The sequence below is a fragment of the Dendrobium catenatum genome, unplaced genomic scaffold, assembly GCF_001605985.2.
Source record: "Dendrobium catenatum unplaced genomic scaffold, ASM160598v2 fragScaff_scaffold_1217, whole genome shotgun sequence".
NCBI classification, from domain to species: domain Eukaryota; kingdom Viridiplantae; phylum Streptophyta; class Magnoliopsida; order Asparagales; family Orchidaceae; genus Dendrobium; species Dendrobium catenatum.
The window spans coordinates 265,511-286,204 of record NW_021319679.1 but is presented as its reverse complement, the minus strand read 5'-3'; the positions used below and the strand labels follow the sequence as shown (position 1 = coordinate 286,204).

General features: G+C 32.1%; 1 protein-coding gene and 1 long non-coding RNA gene across 2 annotated transcripts; both read right to left on the bottom strand.

Annotated features, from left to right (window-relative positions):
- Nucleotides 1-992: 992 nt before the first annotated feature.
- Nucleotides 993-2,767, bottom strand: LOC114578371 (B3 domain-containing protein REM19-like). Its single transcript, XM_028699071.1, has 2 exons — nt 2,579-2,767; nt 993-1,241 (listed from the first exon to the last, which is right to left on the bottom strand). Exons 1-2 carry the CDS (start codon nt 2,765-2,767, stop codon nt 993-995), a joined length of 438 nt encoding a protein of 145 aa, XP_028554904.1.
- Nucleotides 2,768-3,731: 964 nt separating this feature from the next.
- LOC110112513 lies at nt 3,732-18,698 on the bottom strand. The gene is made up of 4 exons (XR_003702238.1): nt 18,592-18,698; nt 18,446-18,494; nt 17,892-18,038; nt 3,732-3,796 (listed from the first exon to the last, which is right to left on the bottom strand). It is a non-coding gene; the product is annotated as an uncharacterized LOC110112513 (long non-coding RNA).
- Between the last annotated feature and the right edge of the window lie 1,996 nt (nt 18,699-20,694).

Below are 20,694 nucleotides of genomic sequence, written 5' to 3'. Positions count from 1 at the left end.
TTACAAGAAAAAATAAGTTTGTTATATAGATGTCTTATAATTTTTTAAAATTTTCCCTTTTTTTTGGACATTTGAGAAAATTAAAGCAAACTTGTAAATATATCACATACATAAAAATAAATCTTAAGACATGCAATCCATTTGGGGCATCTATAATTTTTTATAAAAATAGTTGTAAAACTACAATGGAGAAAGTTTTTTTTTTTTTAAAGCAGTTGTAAAAAGCAGCTTTCTAGTATAAAAATTCCTTAAAACAATAAAAATTAGTAATCAAACATAAATTGTAGTCACAACAAAAAAAATCGAAACAATAAGAAAGATGTCCCAAATAAATGAGTTGCATTTTTTTCTAAGAACTTATATATACTATTGAACATTAATTAATTTCTAAAATAATAACTATTCATAATTATTTAAAATTAAAAATAAAGTCTTTTGAAAAAATATATGGGATGTAATTTTAAAAAGATTGCACCTTAGATATCAGAGGTCTATTTAATTTATTTGTTTTGTTCTGAAAATAAAAAAATTAATTTAATTTTAAAAGTGTAAACTATTTCACATTCAAAATAAAACAAATAACAAATCGATCCTTGTTAATTATTAAATATTTTAAGCGCTTTTCAAATAAGAATTGCCGAGATTTTATAGGACCATTCTATCAATATAATTTTTCAATAAATGAAGCAGAATAATAGAAGTAAACTTAATAGGATTATAAACCCAAAAGTTAAAATCATCAGTGATGGTTCAATCAGCCTTCTTAGGCTTCATTTGGAATGACTTTCTTACCGCTTCTTAAAGCGGCTTTTTAGTACATAATTTTAAATTTTTGTACTAAGAAGCTGCTTTAAGAAGCAATAAGAAAGCCATCCCAAACGAAGCCTTACTTGGGCCAAAAAAGTTTTCAAAGCACCTTTAACTCCTTCACAGTCTATTTACAAGTCTCACAAGAACAAAATACAACAAACTCACAACCATGGTGGCATTATCTACTGAATCTTATTGATGTGAACAACCATTAATACTCCTTCCTGAGCTTCCAACATCTCAAAAATATGAACATAACCTACATTCAACTGGTTATATTGAGCAAATTCCTTCCATCCAGAAGAAAAACCAATTGAATTCCCCTGAACAAGACAATGAACAGGCCAAGTTCTCTCCTTGTCATCTAGTTGCAGAAGAACTATGCAACTTATTCGTGGAAGATATTGAATGGCAAAAGCTATGGGAATGGTCTGCAAAGGTAATATAAAAGCAGATGTAAGTATTTACAATGATATCTGAGGGGAAGAACTAATTAAAACAATTTGGATTCATCTCCAGAAGCTGTGATTGAGATTTTAGTTGATTGGAAAGGTTCACCAAGAGGTAATATGAGGTCTTTTTTTTCTCCTTATTTCCTTTTATATTTTCGTGCAAAGCTCCATCTATAAATCCTTTTTGATTACTTGAATTAACTGTAGAGAGAAAGAAGAAAAACATTCAAAGGATATGGGAGTTCAGGCGAAGCAGGAGAAGAGGATGAGGCTCAGGTGAGTGTTGCTATAGGGAAGAAATCAAGAGTTACCTCTGTAAAGAAGCTCGAGCACAAAGAAAGAAAACATAAATTATTCTGTGCGGACACCGTCCAGAGGACAATCAGATGCAGCCACATTATCCAATATCGAGTCGCGGTACCAAATAGGGGTGATGTGGCGCATTTTCATTGGGCTGGACAGCATTCAGTGCCCGCACCTTATAGTTTCACGAAAGAAAGAGGAGTAACAAGAAGTTCTCAAGTAGCTCTTGAATAACTCAAAATAATAAAACCATTCGAAAGCCTGTTTGCTGATGAGCGGTAAGAATTGGTGGCATGATTTCTTCTGATCCATGGTAATAGCAAGGATGTTTATCTCTCTTCCTCTATCTTCAACAAAGTGATTAGATGAACTAATCCCTTAATGTATGAAGTTTCAGTTGAGAAAGCTTTCAGATCAAAACTTGGATAACAAAAAAATCAAAATCAACAACTAAGATGACAAGACATTCAGGGTTTTACAAGATGCATAGAGAAAACTCTTCCATAGAAGGCTCCATCAACACCTGAAAGGGCTAAAGCCACAACTTGTTCAAAAAGAAGAGTGTGAGTTGATGGAAAAATAAGACAAAAGAGTCATCGGACTAGCCATCAACATGAACGTCAAATTCCAAAAAACAAAAACATATATTGTACATAAGATCATACATAGATCCATTTTTCATAAAATTTATGTATTGCAATGGTTGCACAGATTATTGGTTGGATATTTGTAGTGGTTAGGATGCATTTTAAGCTTTGTTTTATCAAACTGGTATTTATAAATATCAACTAGAGAAGCTGGTAATGTATTAAATTTAATCAAATCTCATTTTCACAGTACTCAGCCTTGGAGAGATTCTCCACATCTCAAAGCTATAGAATTTTACTTGAAATTTTCATTTGTGAGCTATGTAAATTTGATATTTTTTCTGTGCAATGTACTAAAATATTGATGTTTGATGGAAGAATCGCTCAGAAATTAAAATAATATCCATAGATAAAATGTGTTCTTACCAGATAAAATCTTTTGCTGATACAGCTGGGCACCATGATTGACATAAATGTAGGCCTATCTGTTTGAATAGTTTCAGCTAGATGGAGCACTATATTCTTTTTAGCATCAGTAAGTCGAGCTTTTTTTGAAATGATGAAATCCTTGGGATTACACTGCTTAGCTAAAGAAACTTCATTGCTGAGGTTCATGGTCCCTTCTACGATCTCACTTTCTTGTTCTAAATAATCAAATGATCCAGTTAATAAAACTAGAAAATCAAAACCATTTTCCTTTAAAATTGATTTAAAAATAAATAAACAGAAGTTAGCTAAATTAAGGCTTCGTTTTGGACAACTTTCTTAATGCTTCTTAAAACAGCTTTCTAGTACAAAAGTTAAAATTTTTAAACTTGAAAGTTGTTTTAAGAAGCAGTAAAAAAATAGTCCCAAATGAAGCCTACATAATATATTTGAGTATTAGGCTCCTCTGAATGCTCACGAGAAAAAAAAAAGGAGAAGAAAAGAAAAAAATAGGGGGTTGACGATTAAAGATGCTCAGTTACCCTTTCCTTTGCTTCACTTTCAGAGAAGAATACAACTAAAAAAAACTGATAATCAAAATATGATAACTAAAGGAAGTACTAAGGAGTTCAAATACAACAAAGGTGCTAATGAGTATGGCATTCATGTGTTCTTTCCTAAGGAAATTTCAAAGAAAACCAAAGGTACAGTTTAAGGATTTCTTTACCCATGTACTAGTGAAGTGCTTCTTCTGTCTAAGAATTCTTTTTGTACTCGTTGTATTCATTCTCCTCTTGAGATGCTTCTCTTTTGCATCTCTGTTTTCTCTCAAGATCTTCTGAAACATAGCTAATTGTTTTGGTTGCTCAGAAGTTATAGGAGAGCTTTCATAGCAGGAATGTCCGTCCTTTTTACCAGAAGCTATAACACATGATTCTTCCATACCATCCTTTCTCATTGCACAATGAGAAGCAACTTTCTCACAGCCTTTTTGCTCAAACATCAACACAATAAAGGAAGAACGACCATCATACTTGAACACCAAAGTGCCATTTTTTATAATACCATAAACTGCAACAAAATCCAACCACAATCAAGAACAACTCCATCACCAGTCTTCTTCAATTAAACATGCCATTTATCACCACTTGGGACTTTCAGCTCTATAGTTTCAAGAAGTTCACCCTTAAAGTGGTCTATAAACTTCTTTGGTAAGACCTGGAGCATGATAAAGCACATAAGAAATGACATCATGAGAGTAGAAATCAGCGCATTGAAAAGTAAATATAGCCGTAGTATGTTATCGTTCAAAATTACAAAATTTAATTGGATCTACATTCTCCCAAGGTACCCTTTATTATGGTGTCTGATTTTTCAACAACATAAAATTGTAATTAGTTAGTAATATATAAACTGTTATTAATATCTAAACCATTATTGCAATTAGTATCTAATAAGGATGGTTAGTTGCTTGGATATTCTATAAATATCTCTTGTGAAGAGAAGATGAGGATATGAAATGGAATTGAGTTCTTTCCCTAGCATCAATCCTCTTTTCTTCTTTCTTCAGGAGTGTTGAACAATTCCAAATATTCAATCAAGTTCAAGGATCCAAACATAGGTGCTCTAGTTAAGAATGTCTTCATCCACTGTCACCAATTCCAAACATCTCAAACCATGAATCCATCCTGCATCACTCATCATGCGACATCTACCATTCTTCTTCACCATAACTACTAGATCCACACTCACACCACCTTCCAACAACCCCGCACTCGTATCTTCACCTTACGTCAACCCCACAGTCACATTTATGCTGTAAGTCGACTCCACAGTCACATCCATGCCATCCTATTCAAGAAATCGCAAGTCTCACATTTCTTTAGCACCGTTAGCTGCTCCTTTGAGCAAATTACATATCTCTGTCAAGGATCATGCCTTTGCTTTTGTCAACTATTGAAGGTAAACCTCCAATCTCTACTCAAATCATTTCCACTTCCATATCCATGTCCCAGGCACCTTTCATGTAGTAGATTTATTGCCAACACTACAAATTTCCACAACTCCAATTGATAGTGCCTTCAATCTGCCCAAAACTATGATGCACAGACATGGACACGGCGACACAGAAATGGCACGACACGAACACGAGATGTCAATTATTGAAAATAAGACACAGACACGAGTTTGACACAGTATTATATTTTTAATATTTTAAAAAGTGTATAAATATTGAATAAGTATATTTTTAAAAATAATTTAAAAATAATAAGTCATTTAACTTGAATTTTGTGCTTAAAATGATTAATATTAGGATGTTGAGAGTCAAGCATTGATGTCATTTATCAATCATCAAGAGAGATGACAATGTTGTCAAGAGTTAGGTGTTGATGTTATGCAGTAAATAATGGGCATCAATGTTAAGAGGGCATTTATTGTCGATGTTGAGATGGCGTTGGTCATCCATATTGAGAAGGCATTGGACAAAGATGAGATGTCCAGTTGTGGGTGTAGAAATTGCTAGCATTGAGCATCAATGTAAAGATGACATCAGAATTTGATATGGAGATCGTTCAAAAATGTAGATGTCGTAACGACATTAGACGCGATGTTGAGATGACATCAAGCATTGTTGTGAAATTAAAGTTGTAATCCGCCAAAGAGAAATGAGATTGAGAATATTCGATGAATGAGATATTAAGTGCAGACGATTGATTTTGTGTTATGGATAGGAAATAAGATATTTAGCTTTTTATATTTTAAGTAAAAATTTTAAATCCAAGAAATTATATTTAAAAATTTATTAAATATTTAAGATGCGCATGTTAGACATACATGTCCAATTTATATTTAATATTTTTTTTTGATTGGACGCATTTTCTACATGTCCGACATGTGTCGGAGTGTCGGATGCATGTCCCATCGGAAACATGTCGAACAATTCACGCCTCTTTGAGGAAAAGTGTCGGTGCATCACAGGCCCAAAACCCACCCAAAGCATGGCCCCACATCCTCCATGAATCCATCAGTCTAGGCCAACCATACTCAGTACCCACTGCTATGTGTCAACCTATTACATCACTACTGCAAACTCTTGCAGATCTCTTTAGGCAACCCATCATTACAAACTATCACAACACAATTCATGTAGATTCGATTTTCGGTGATCAATTGATTGCATGTTCTGGCAGAACTCGAAAATCCATTCCCCTTACAAGTCTCTTCAATAATCGGCATAAGAACTTCTGTCCAAGATAATGAATTTATCTAAAATGGTTTTCAAGAATGTTCTTGGATTCTCTGTCCACGGTAGAAGAACTATAAAGTTTATAATAAAAAAACTTGATGGGTTATTGCATTATGTGATTAAATAATACAAAGTAACAAATATCATTTATCAAAATAATCCTTAACAGATATTTCTCTTGAGAGAATTGAACTTGATCTTGGAGATCAGCTAGTAAAAAAAATACATATAGTAGCAACACAAGTCTGTTTGCTAAAAAATATATGTAGAGAATATGGATACGCAAATGATAACAGTGGTTAACAACTAAATTATTCTTATAATTAGTACTAATAAGGGTGCTTAATGAGAGAGTAAGTTTAATATTCTCCTAATGCACCTTGAAAAAAGAAAATGAAGATATGAAATGTAATCAAATTATTTTTCTCATATCAATAATATTTTCTTCATTGAGAAAGAATTTAGGATCTTACCAGACTATAACTTAATTTTCTAAATAACTTAAGTTTGCAATAAGAAGTTATTTGTTTCACATCTCTATGACTTAATCTTAGTATATATTTCACACAAGTAGAAGCCTTGGATCATCATAAATGAAGAAAAAGCTTCATAAACAACTTCACCATTTTTAAAATTTTATATTTCATCATAATTCAAGAGGGCAATGAGAATAATTCCTCACAGCAAACTTCCTATCATGTTTGGCACGCCCAATAGGGGGGTAAATTAGTGCATCGTTTAAAAAATGATTTAAGGCTAGACATGCCAAAGCATAAACATACAAAAAATATAAAACTTCTATGAAATAACATTCTAAGAAAAAAAAATATCCGCTTTTTAATTCTTGTACTAAATCAAAATTTTCTTAAGAATATGCTTTTAAATATCAAAAATAATTTTTCTTTTCCAGAGACAAATAATTCTATAACAAACTTTAACCAATTTCAAGACAATATTAACCTTCAATAATTTTCACATAATGATCACATTATTGACAATAATCTCCACAAATTAAGATTATATAGCAATAAAAATAAAGTGCAAAACAAAAATAAAAAATAAATAAATAAAAAAACGCAAACCAATTTATAGTTGTTTGGCCTACCGACCTACACCCACACCTTAAGTCCTCTCCTAAGGAATTCTACTATCAAGCTCGCCTTCTACTCCTAACAAGGCGGCGTAGTCTCTCACCTTCATGGGTAATAAAGAAACCATTTACACCACTTTTTTATCTCCCTCCTTTAACTTCTAGTCCGGTGAAGATGTCTCTCTCCTTCACAATTAATAGGGAAATCATATCACTTTTTTCCTCTAAGATATACCAAGCCCTATACAAGAAAATCATCAAAAACAGACAAATTTTCCGGCAGCTCTTGGACCGTCATAATTTCTGATGGTCTAGCCTGCGGATTGACCGTCGGTATTAACTGATGGTTTAGCTGCCAGAAATTCTAGCGGTCCAAGAAACGCCGGAAAATTTGCCAGTTCTATGTAAATTCAACACATTTACCGGTGGAATGACAGCCAGTTTCAAGTAAATAAATTCTGGCAGCTGTGGCGGCCGAAAATTCCACCGGTATAAGCCCTATTTCTCCCGACCCATTCTTTCTTCCTCACTTTCACGCGTCTCCATCCCAGAGAAAGCGAGATCTATCATATATGAGGGCTTGAGATTTATAGCAAGATAAGCTATTTGATATTTTGGCAAAAAAATATACAAAGTAATGTCAAATACCGTTTCATGAATGTATTCCATTACATTTTTAGGATAATGCATAATATGCATAATCAAAAAGAAAAATATTTTAGAAGTTACACCTGATAGTTTATAATTTTATAATAATATAGATTCACGGTCTATTCAAACATGATTGAATCAATATGTAAACATTATTATTTCAATTCAATTGTGTAGTGTAGCACTATGTTGTAAATGTTATTATGTTTCAATTCATATCTATTTATATATCCCATATCATAGCTATCCTGATTATTCTCTGAAGTGATATTGTTGTTGGATTATTAACTATGATGGTATAATTATTGAATTGAACTCTAAAGTGTTATACCTGTTAATCGAGTCGAGCTCAATTTTCAAATACCGAGCTCTAACTTGAGTCGAGCTCAAAATTCGAGCTCAAGCTTGACTCGCAACAGTGTAACGAGTTAATCGAGCCACTCAACGAGCCGCTCGATTTTCCAATTTTTATTTCAGCTTCCCGATTTCCAGTCCATTTTTTGTTTTTTTCCGCCAAGTTTCGATAAGCTCGGCTCGTGAGCCTATAAACGAGTCGAGCTCGAGCCGGCTTGGCTCATTTACACCCCTATTTGCTGCTGAGCCACGTAACATAAGATCGGGATTATGTGCTGATGGTTTCACTCCATACCGTCATGCAGCTTCACCACAGTCTTGTTGGTCAGTCATACTAATACCATACAACCTTCCACCAGAGATGTGCATTACTACCCGTACATGTTCTTAACATTTATAATATTAGGACCAGACAATCCAAAAGTAAAAATTGATATTTTTTTGCAACCATTAATTGATGACTTCAAGTTCTTATGTGAAGAAGATGTCCTCACATATGACATCTCAACCAAACAGAATTTTCTTCTTAAAGATGCATTGCTTTGGGTCATTGATGATTTTCTAGCTTACGATATGTTACTGGGTTTGAGCACAGCAAGAAAGTTAGCTTGGCCTTACTGCATGGAGAAAATCAAAATTTTTATACTAAAATATGGAAGAAAAATACTTAATTTGAATGTCATCATATGTTTCTACCTTCTGATCATCCGTTTAGAAGAAACAAAGATGCATTCTTCAGAAATAGAATTGAGATGTCATCTCCTTCACCCAAATTAAGTGGCTATGAAATACTACAGAGAAATTATGACATTTTATCAATTATTGATTTCTCAATATTATTAGAGTGTAATTGTCCTGGATATTGCATTCAACATAATTTGATTATAAATAGTATTCTCTGGACATTACCATATTGGAGCACAAATTTGATGAGGCATAATCTGGAATATTATGCACATTGAGAAGAATATTCTCGATAATATTTTTAATACAATCATGGATGTTAAAGGCAAGAGTAAGGATAATGTGAAAGCTAGAATGGACATTAAAGAGTATTGCAGACGAAGAAATCTAGAGCTAATAACAAATAATGACGGCACAATAATGAAGCCCAAAGCACCACTCATTCACGTTAGAACAAAAAATTAATATGATAGTGGTTTCAAGGTTTAAAAATGTCTGATGGCTATGGATCAAACTTGAGCCGATGTGTTTACCTTATATATGAGAGATTATTTGATCTAAAAAGTCATGACTATCACATAATTATGGAGGTACTCCTTCCAATTATACTATATTTGTTATTAGATTACATATTGATTCCATTGATAGAGCTTAGTCTTTTCTTCAAATACATATGTTCATCTAAACTAAGCAAAGAGGCTTTACGGGGGAGCAAGGAAAACATACATATCATCCTATGCAAAGTAGAAAAAAAAAAACTCCCCCTAAATTCTTTGATTCTATAGAACATTTTTCTATTCCATATACCTTATGAGGCTAGATTGGAGGACATGTGCTATATCATTGTATGTATCCTTTTGAGAGATAAGACGTGTATTTAATACGATGTCTTTAATATTTCTAATTATAGCTAATAATTTTAATCATCTAACAGATATTTGAACAAGTTAAAAAAATATTTAAGAATAAAGCACGACCAGAATGATCCATCTATGAAGCATATTTGGCTAAAAAAAAAAGACGTACTTCTGCTCCTACTATTTCAAGCGTCATGTGAAAATTACAAAAACAAAAATTGGTCATAACATGGACTTTGATATCAAAGAACAATCGCAATCTACACTGTTAGTCTTAGAAGTCATGAAAAGGCAAGTGGTAAATGCATGTGTTGCAAGATTTCTCAACAATTTATAAGTCAAAATAATAACTTTATAAGTGCTACTAAACTGCCAGGAAGTCCAACCTATTTTAAAATAAGTTTTTTTCCATAATGTGCATAAGAAATCATGTTAATTTTTAATCCTCAAGTGTAAGGTCGATGATATGTTACCAGATATTTTGTAAACAGTTTGCCTCCAACAGATACTGCAGCTGTTGAGCAACTTGTTGCAAATAAATTTCCAGTATGGTTTAGATCTTACTAGGGCTCCAAATGAACTGAATCGAGCCGAGCCGAGCTTCAGCCTGTTTGAGTTCAAGCTCGTTTGTCAAAATGGTGCTCAAGCCCAGCTCGAAGCTCGTCGAGCTTCTTGGATAGTTGTTGTGATGCCCCACTTCATGACCATAAAATTAAGTGAAAAAATAAAACTAGAAAGATTAAGACCTATCTAATCACCCAAAATAAACAAATTTAACTTCAAATATAAACTTCATTACATTAAATTCAAAAGAATGAAATACAAGAATAACCTCATAACAAAACTTACTTTCTCAAGAAGAACAATAAACAAGAAATATATGAGCAATACCAAAAATGATGACTTTAAAATGCTAAAGGTCTTTGAACTCGACATTCAATGAACTTAAAACTTCTCCCAACGTGTGGCAAAATATCAACTTAAATGTTATCTCCCAAAGCAATTTATTCATTTCAAATCAGTTGATGAATATTGAACTCCATAACCACTACAATTTAATCCATCACATGCAACTTTCTCTAAAGAAGACCAATGCTCAACTTGTCAACCTTTGTACGAACTCCCTTCATGAATTCTTCAAACAATTTACTAGGTAAGTCGCTATAACAATTCATCTTGATCTACACTTAAATAAATTGTAACCTTTCGACTTGCTTAAAAACCTCAAACTAAGTCTTTGTTTGCCAAAATGTTAATGGAAAAGGATTTTAATAAAGCTTTTTAATTTGTGACTTAGGATATTTTTATAAAATAATAATTTTATATTATATTATTAATTTAATCAATTTCTTTAATATAAAATTCAAATCAATCATTTTAGAAGTTTAAAAATTACATAAAATAAATCATTTTATTTAGAAAATATTAGTCAAATCAGTTTACAAAATGGACACCTGACAGTCCCAAAATTCTCAATTGTACTGACATGTGCCAATTTCTTAAAGATTTTCACCGGCACCCAAAATTTTTGGGAAAAATGTGAAAGTAAAATATTACAATCAAAATATTATGGCGAAGACGATTTGCGATTTGGAGTTATAATGACTCTAGAAAAATTATTTACCTGGGTCAAAGTACGAGTTATTATAGTTGTTCGAACTCAAACTCATTTAAAATTCCCATGTTTGAGCTCGGCTCGTGTTCAGATTGAGCTCATTTAATTTCAAGCTTATCGAACGTCTTGTTTAAACAAGCCGAATCGGGTCGATCACAACTCACAAAATGAATTCCTTTATTAAACCAGCTAGAAAACTCGCCCAGCTCGTCAACCCAGAAAACACGCATAGCCCGCTAGCTTCCTGTTGCTCAGCAAATGGTTTTTAGATACATTTGTTTTTACATAGGTAAATTACTCCTCTCCATGAAGTGTGAGACTAAACCCCCCTAGGTTTTTTTTTGGGTTTGTTGATGACACAGAGAAGAGAGAGAGAGAGAGGCAGGCGGGAGTGAAAAAATTCGAAACATTTAGAGAGAGAGGGCCGGCGGGTCATGAGGGAATTTAAAAAATTATATATATATATATATAATAGAAATATTTAATAAAATACTTCTAATTAGTTATATTAATAAAAATAAAAGTTAAAAATATTAGATTAGTAAAAATAAATTATTAAATCAGAAGACTTAATAGTATGTATTTTTAAAATTCTAATTGAGCTCTAAACAAGCGTCGTAGTCGAGCTCTAAACGAGCTTTTTAGCAATCTTGTTCACGAGCTTAAACGACACTTTTCGTGAACACAAATGAGCCGAACGACTAGCTGTTCAAGCTCGTTTATTTAGCTATAGAGTATTTATCAAGAGTGTTCAAACTCGTTTGTTTAACTTATCAAACGATTATGAACGAGCTCTTATCGAGCCGAGCCACAAGCAGCTCATCGAACGCTCAGTTCTTTTGCAGCCTTAGATCTTACGTGAGTAAATTCTACATTATTTCATTAATTTACATACTACTAAATACTACAAGCCCTAAAACAGGAGAATATTCACAATTATGAGAATATAAAGCATAGTTTCTTAATAATAAGCTATACTCATTGAAGATCTTTTGATATATTTTATAATCCTTAAAATAACATCCCATTGTTTCTTCTTTGAATTTTGCATATGTTAATTAACCACACTATGTGTCTTCATGACTACCAATAAATGATTTCCCCAACCTCTTTGTAAGATCATAGAAGAGTTAGAGCTAGAAGTTACTATTACATAAAACACTAGAGACAAGGACAAGAAAGATGAGATGGGAGCAAGACGTTAAGATCAAGCCTACTACTACTGTAATTATAGAATTGTTAATCTAATATTGCATTAAGGAATCTTAATAGCATTTCTTCCTTAAATGAATGATTTTTTTTTTCTTTTGCTTGGGTATTTGTCTACTTTTGTGAGATATGATAAATTGTATCTCCGTGTATGAGCTATTATATAATTAGTTATATTAGTAAAAATAAAAGTTAAAAATATTAAATTAGTGGACTTAATGGCATGTATTTTTAAAACTCTTATTGAGTTCTAATCAAGCATCTTAGTCCAGCTCTAAACGAGCTTCTTAGCGAACTTGTTCACAAGCTTAAACGACAATTTTTGTGAACACAAATGAACTGAACGACTAACTATTCAAGCTCGTTCATTTAGCTATCGAGTATTTATCAAGAGTGTTCAAACTCATTTGTTTACCTTATCAAACAAATATGAACGAGCACTTATCGAGTCGAGCCACGAGCAGCTCATTGAACGCTCGGTTCATTTGCAGCCCTAGATCTTACATGAGTAAATTCTATATTATTTCATTAATTTACATACTACTAAATACTACAAGCCCTAAAACAAAAGAATATTCATAATAATTATGAGAATATAAAGCATAGTTTCTTAATAATAAGCTATACTCATTGAAAATCTCTTGATATATTTTATAATCCTTAAAAGAGCATCCCATTGTTTCTTCTTTGAATTTTGCATATGTTAACTAACCACACTATGTGTCTTCTTGACTACCAATAAATGATTTCCCCAACCTCTTTGTAAGATCATAGAAGAGCTAGAGCTAGAAGTTACTATTACATAGAACACTAGAGACAACGGCAAGAAATATGAGATGGGAGCAAGACGTTAAGATCAAGCCTACTACTGTAATTATAGAGTTACTAATGTAATATTGCATTAAGGAATCTTAATAGCATTTCTTCCTTAAATGAAGGATTTTTTTTTTCTTGAGTATTTGTCTCCGTTTATGAGATATGATAAATTTTATCTCTGTTTATGAGTTATAATAAATTGTACCATACAAGTGTGGTATAACCAAAAGCATGGTTTGCCAATAAAATGATTGAATTACATGGCCAAATGACTCAACCATAATTAGCGAGCCTGAGCTAATGAACATCTCCATGAATAAATGGAAGGTGCTCCACGTCAATTATACCCACGGTGGCTACATGGGGAAAAATGATGACATTTGAGGTTACTGTGGGGTTGTTTGGTTGGGAGAAAAGTGAATGCAAAGTATAGTAAATGCTTTGCTTTTTCACTTTTTGGTGTTTGGTTGGTCACGAAATAAAATAAAGTTTTGAAGTATTCATAACCCCATGCATTAATTTATTTTTTTTTGTAAAAAGAACTCGCTCAAAAACGAGCGAAAAAACGAATTCCGTGGGGGAGAGAGAGCAACCCACGGAACACATCATTGTTTCTTCCTCTGACGGGAACCATCGTCAGGGTACCCAAGAGTGGAGACCTCAGCCTTTGCTGCCTTTCTCTTGTAAAATCACGCCCTTCCTCTTTCGTTTGCTCTATTGTGCGTGCAAGGGTCTGTCAATCCATATGATTCTTCTAATTCGCCAATATCTGCTTTGAAGTGGCATATGGGGTTGGCCTGATCGAAGCGGCAGACCAGATGAGATGCTCCTTCTTCGCTCCGAGGTATGCCTTTCCACTTCTGAGCTGCAGGAAGGCCGTACCACTTCTGTGTTTTATTTATTTTGGGAATGTTAAACCAATTGGTGCTTATGTTAAGAAAGGTAGGGGTAGACCTAAAAACACTTGGTTAGAAAATATTAGAAATGATCTTTCTTTATTAAATTTAGATGAGAATTTGACTTTTAACCGAACACAATGGCGAAAAAGGATTCATGTAGCCGACCCACGTAGTGGGACAAAGGCTTGATGTTGTTGTTGTTGTTGTTAAACCAACTGGTGATCAGTTGGGGGATTCAATATGACAAATAAATTCAATTTGGGAACATGCGCACTAGGTGCTCGATTGAATGTCTCATCCAAACGAGCATCTCATTTTTCTTTACTCTGCATATACCCAACCAAACAAAAAAAGAAGTTCCCCTGCATTCACTTTACAGACAACCAAATTGCCTCAACTATTTACTTTACACTGTATTTACTTTACATTGTATTTACTTTATACTACATTCACTTTACAAACAACTAAATAGCTTCTGTGTAAAAAATGAAAGTATGAATGAGCATGCATAACTTCTTGGGTGTCCTTTCTAAGGAGATCCTACATGTTGTTATGTTTTATATGTGATGCCAATTACACTTTGTTTTATGATAACTTAATTTCATGTTGGCCTTACGAACATATTGAAGCTTACCCTTGAGTTTTACTTAACATGCCATGCCTTTCAACTAAGTTATCTCATATTTTTTATTTATAATTGGGCATCATATAGGCAAGGATGAAGATGAAAGTGGTTTAGCGATAATAAGTATAAAGGTATGTTGGACCAAGTGACAGTTAAAAGTGTTTTGCTCTGACCATTTTCCTTCCTCAATATTTAGATGGGAAGATTAGACCTTTTTCTTGCAAAATTTTTTAGGTTTTTACTTCATGATGTAATGATGATTGTAGAATGCTTGTGGGCCCAAGGCCATCTTTTGAACATGATGAATCTTTTTATTAATGTTGAGTCATTCTTTTCTTGCCAATTGAATATCTTCTTGCATAAACCAGTAAATTTTCACTAGATATAGCACTTTTCATATTTCATTATTCCTAAATGCTTTAGTCGTGCCAAGTTCTTTTCCAATAAGAACTACTTTACAACCTCACTAGTATGCTTCTCTTCTCACCCAAGAAAAGTCTTATCTACTCCATAATGATTCAAACTCACAAAAAATCTCTTTGGAAGGTTTAGGAGCATTATGTGCCTCTAACAAATAAATTCACATAATTCATCATCAATAACATGAGTTGCCATAAAACTATCTTTGCTTGGGTAACAAGAAATAACATTCACATCACTTGAGCACTCAATATTTAAAGTTCATCGAATCCTTCTTTTTAAAACAAATAATGGGGTATTTAATAGTACTTAAATTGATACATGGCAACCTACAATATACGATGGCATGAAATCGTTTGTTATTCTCAATTCACGGTCATATTAGGGCATTAATTTTGTCAGTTTCTTACTCATTTTATTTATTTTAGCAAACTAATCTAGAAAATAAAGACAATGACATTACTAACCTGCATTGCAAAACTCATATGAACTTTTGCACTCTTAATAGAATAAGAATAATATAATTGAGCTTTTAAAATGACATGCACTAAAGATAAAATATCCAAACTTACATTTTGTTGGAGAATTAAGACAAACTTATGTCAAGGTAGTACTACATTAAGAGAGCATACAACAAAAAAATTGATAAGAAAAACTTGGTGTGAAGCAAGCAAACGTTTGCTTGCAAATTATGAGAAATTTATTTTGACTTTTTTTTTTTTGACCATGAGAAAAGCGAGGACAAAGGGAATAGGGAGAAAGGATTGAAAGTGAATGGGAAGAAATACTGCAAGAAGATTGTTCTAATAGCCAGCTTATGCGTTCAAAACATGGTTAAAGCATCAATAGGGGTGGAGTGAGGGAGGCCTATGGATGTACGAGCCCCCACAAAAGTAAAAAAAAAAAAAATTAATAATTTTTATGTTGAAGACATGCACATAAATTTAAAAGTATAAATTATTAAACTAATTAGGTTTAGTTTTTCAATAATTTTCCCATTTTTAATTAATGAAATTAAATTAAATATGAGAAAATATTTAGGTTATAATATATCATGAGAGCTTCCACATCAAAACCAAGCAAATGATATTAACCATTGAAATGTTTGCATCCAAAAATATGAAAAACATACATAATAAATTGTAAATTTTTTATCATCTTACATTTAATATTTTATCTTTTTAGAATAATAAATTCAACAACAATTTAATATGAAAAACTTACATAATAAATTGCAAATTTTTTATCATCTTACATTTAATATTTTATCTTTTTAGAATAATAAATTCAACAACAATTTTTTTTAAACAGACAATGTCAATTCCAAACCCAGATAAAAACAATTGAGGGAAATTTTTAAGAAAAATCAATTTGGGCCCCTGCTACCAAAACTTTATGGCTCCACCATTGGCACCAAACTTAATAGCCTAAGGAGATATACCAACATAAGCATTTTCAAGATGGAAAATAAACAACAATCCAAACTGCATAGAGTTCTTCTCATTACTTTTTGTATACTTTTTTTCATTAACCAAAGTTATCTATTCTCACCACTACGAATTGCTTTGTTTTATCTTTTAATTGCACAATTTATTATTACCAATCACATCTCCATTTAATATTATTTTCAAATCTAATAATATTGGATCACGTATATTCTGTTTGTATTCTAGTTATTCTTGTGTCACATCTTTAGATTTTATAATTGCGTTAGCTAAATTCTTTTTTCGCCTACTCAAACTATAACATTTGCAAACTAGAGTAAACAAAGATGGCCTTCAACTTAAATTAATACCTTCCTAACACCATTCGAACTAGCCCTCGTATGAGCAAAATAAGGTAGTGTAAAATAAATAGTTATTATATTAAATAAACACATTCCAATTAGTAATACTTTTAAGGAATATATAAAATAAAAATCATCACATTGAAGTATGTTAGCAAAAAATAATAAGCTTTCACGTTACATTGCTTTCCAAGTTTCAAAATCTTACTAAAAATATTATCTTAAACAAAATATCCAAAACATATGCTTAGAATAAGTTAAATGGTAAAAAACATTTAAGTTAGTAACATGCAATGCCTAAAGATATAATAATCTTTACCACCTTTATTCTATCTTAATTATCATCCAGGTTCTCTCATGGAACATTGGATCAATGACCCACTATCCCTTCATTTGTTTACTCAAACTTGTTCACTTATTACTTAAAAATATTAATATAGAACCTAAATTAGATCTAACTTATTTTCTAATACACGTTCATATTTTTCTAACTCTTGATGCTCTTTCAACATCACGCAAATTTGCATTATAGCCTAGCATCTTATTAAGGCATTAACCAAGGTAATACTTTTGCAATGGCACGCACTAGGGAGGCGTACAAGAAGCTACGGTCTCATCTTGCTTAACTTGATTTCCATGATAAGCACTCAACTCAACTTTAATAGCAATAAGCAAAAAAGCATGCATCAAACAACTCCTTGTTTAATTCAAACATACAGTTATTATTCGCATCCACTTCTAAGTTCTATCATTCTTCATTTGTTTGCAACTTTCCAAACACCAGTTTTCACATATGAAAAATTCATAATTACAATATTGATAATGAGATTTTTTTTCTTTTTCTTCATGAAAAGGAAATCAAACTACTCGTTTTCACTATTTCGATTTGCTATGAATTATAATATATGCATATATACTTTAATCAAGGTGTGAAATCACTTAAAATTCATATGCAGATAGAATTGCAGACATTAATATGTCAGCGCAAAGTCTGAAAAGTTCAAAGGGCTGGGGATGAATCTATCAGTTTTAAGCAAACATGAAATAGTATTATAAGTACCATGCAGCTGGAGAAATCTCCAGTCATGAACTTGGAGAAGTGCATCTTCTTCACATCAACATGGTCCCAGTAGAAGTGTTCCTCAAACTTCCTACAGTGCTCCTTCCATTTCTTGCAATGCCTACATTCCTCTCCCATTACAAAAACCTGGTTGAAATGGAAAAATGTAGGGAAAAAAATACCAAATACCACATAGACCAGGGGTTAGAAAAAAGAATCTTCAAACTACTGAAGCAACCATTATTCTGAATTAATTGGATGCACCTTTTTAACAAAAAAATTAAAAATAGCAGTTATTTTCAGAAGCAACAGCTAAAGAGAAAGAAAAATGTAAAATGGAATACAAATCATGTATAGGAGAAGCTCATTCATTCATTTTTTTTTCATGTGTGTAACTCAAGAACATTGAAACTTTAATAGAACATAAAGACCTCAAACCACACCTACACACACACACATATATATATATATATAATATATAATATATATTATATATATTATATATATATATATATATATATATATATATATAACAAGTGAGTTTTCTGTATTACCAGGTGATATTATCTTCAAAGCCTTCGAAAAATGGTGGTCATGGAGACACTGCAAAAAGAATAAAAGGTTTAGGTCCATTCAACTTGCATTTCATTGATGGGGAAGAGAACAATATACTGCAATAATGTCAAAGAAAATAACGGACTTAGCAAAATCTATTAGCCGAAGAAGCGAGCGAAAGGGAAAAGTTACTTCACAGCCAGCGAGGTCCCGTTCTTGCTTCCGATCAAAATGTCGAAATTTCCGATCCGACAGGAAGGGAAGACGTCGAAGGAGCGAAGTTGAACGGCCAGAAGGAAACGAAAAAGCGCATGCAATCTCTACACCTCCTGGGAAGCAACGAAGCCTAACAGCAACGACTAAAAGAGAAGATGAAAGGCAAACCTAGACGCTCTTTAGTTATTATTGATTAACTTAATTAATATATTTTAAAATACTAATAAATAACTAAAATAATTAAATAATTAATTGTATAATTAGTGCATAATTATTATCTAATTTAACTTAATTGTACAATTAGTAATTAAATATTAATAGAAAGCTAATTAATATAACTAATATGTATGTATTATTAAATATTTAATTAATATGTAAAAATAATTAATGAGTAATTTGTACTTAATATGTTATTAAATTTATAACACATTTATTTTTTTAATTATAAATTTATTTTTTAATTATAATTATATTCTTCACATTTAATTCCAACTGTCATAAATCCTGAAATATGTTACCAAACAGTTTCTAAGGATTTAACAAGATTAACATTTAACATACCAAACATTTTCAGGATTTAACACATTTGATTTACTAAATCCGGATTTACAGATTTACTAAATCCACTAAAGTTAAATCTCACTTGTTGCCAAACAGCCCCTTAGGGACACTTTATTGTGATGTGACTTGCTCTAATTTATCTTTACTCAGAGAATAATTTTTTCTATAATAGTATGAAAATTAAAATGAAAGATAGCACAAATATGAAATTTTAGCTGAAAAAAATATTATAATAAACTTTAAATTAAAATTTATTTTAAGATGATTATAATATAAATTATTTATACTTATATTTAAATAAATTTAAAAATTATGAAGCTTATTCTAATTATATAAATTAATAATTTCTTTTTGTATGAATTAATTTGGAAAGAAAACTAAAGAACATAAACTTGAAATATATATGAGTTTTTGTTGGTTACCAAATTGAGAACAATATTTTTTCTTAGTTGGAAGGACAATAATGCTTGTCGCCACCCCACTTATGAAGAAGATTAGGACAAAATTTGGGGCGACAACTGTCATGATCGATATGGAAATTGTGGTGATTAGCGGTGTCAAGTTAGTCACTACTAGGAGTGCCAGTCCTCTTATGTGGATCACCATGACAGTGCGTGAGAAAGAGGATGACTTATCGTTACAATTGAAGAGGCAAATCTTATTGAGCGGACTAACAATGGGAAGTGTGGAGGAGGTCGCCTACATTGGAGAGGGTGTGAGTGCACCCACAACACTTTCGAGAATATATAAGTGAAAGAATGACAAGTTCATTTACTTAAAAATAGTATTATTGGGAAAATGGGTGCTCACCATATGAAAGCCCAAAAGTTGTGTTTCCTTAATAGAGTTATTGTAGCATCCTTCGAGTGAGCAACAAATAAAGGCTCTAGAGCGATGGGTGACTTTCCAGTATCGAAGGGAAACTGTTCTGCGAGATCGACTCAAATATTTTTACTTTTTTTTGTTAAACCCACTATAGGGGCTTACACGTTAATATAAAAAATTTGCTACAAAAGTCCTTAAAAGGGATAAATTGCTCACTAAATGCTCAAAAGAGCTACAATATAAAACAAAAATAAACCTAATGAGCAATGAGTTCCTATCTAAGATACAATAATAAGAAAAAGAAAGGCAAATAAGCACAAGTAAAAATCAACCACCCAAGCATAGATCAATCCAAAGCATAATTCATCCAAACCACAAAGCAGTTAACCTGCATAAAAAAAAATATAACCTGTAGAAATTAACCTCAAAGAAACAAAATAAGCAATATCCAGTAGAATTGAAAACAATAAAGAAAAGAGCATAATTTAAAAAAGATTCCCTCCAATACTAATAGTCCTAATGCCACAAGAACAACCACAGCAACAAAACCCCCATTAGCCAACCTACAACACAAAACACACAGACCCCCCAAACCACCTCAGCCCACCCAACACACCAAACCACCAAGCCCAAAACAACCTAGAAA

Excerpts from the sequence above, each read along its gene's own strand:
- LOC114578371 (XM_028699071.1), bottom strand. The coding sequence starts at position 2,767 with ATGAACCTCAGCAATGAAGTTTCTTTAGCTAAGCAGTGTAATCCCAAG. Across the intron at positions 1,242-2,578 it reads TCAGCAAAAGATTTTATCTG|ACCATTCCCATAGCTTTTGC; the intron begins GTAAGAACACAT and ends TTACCTTTGCAG.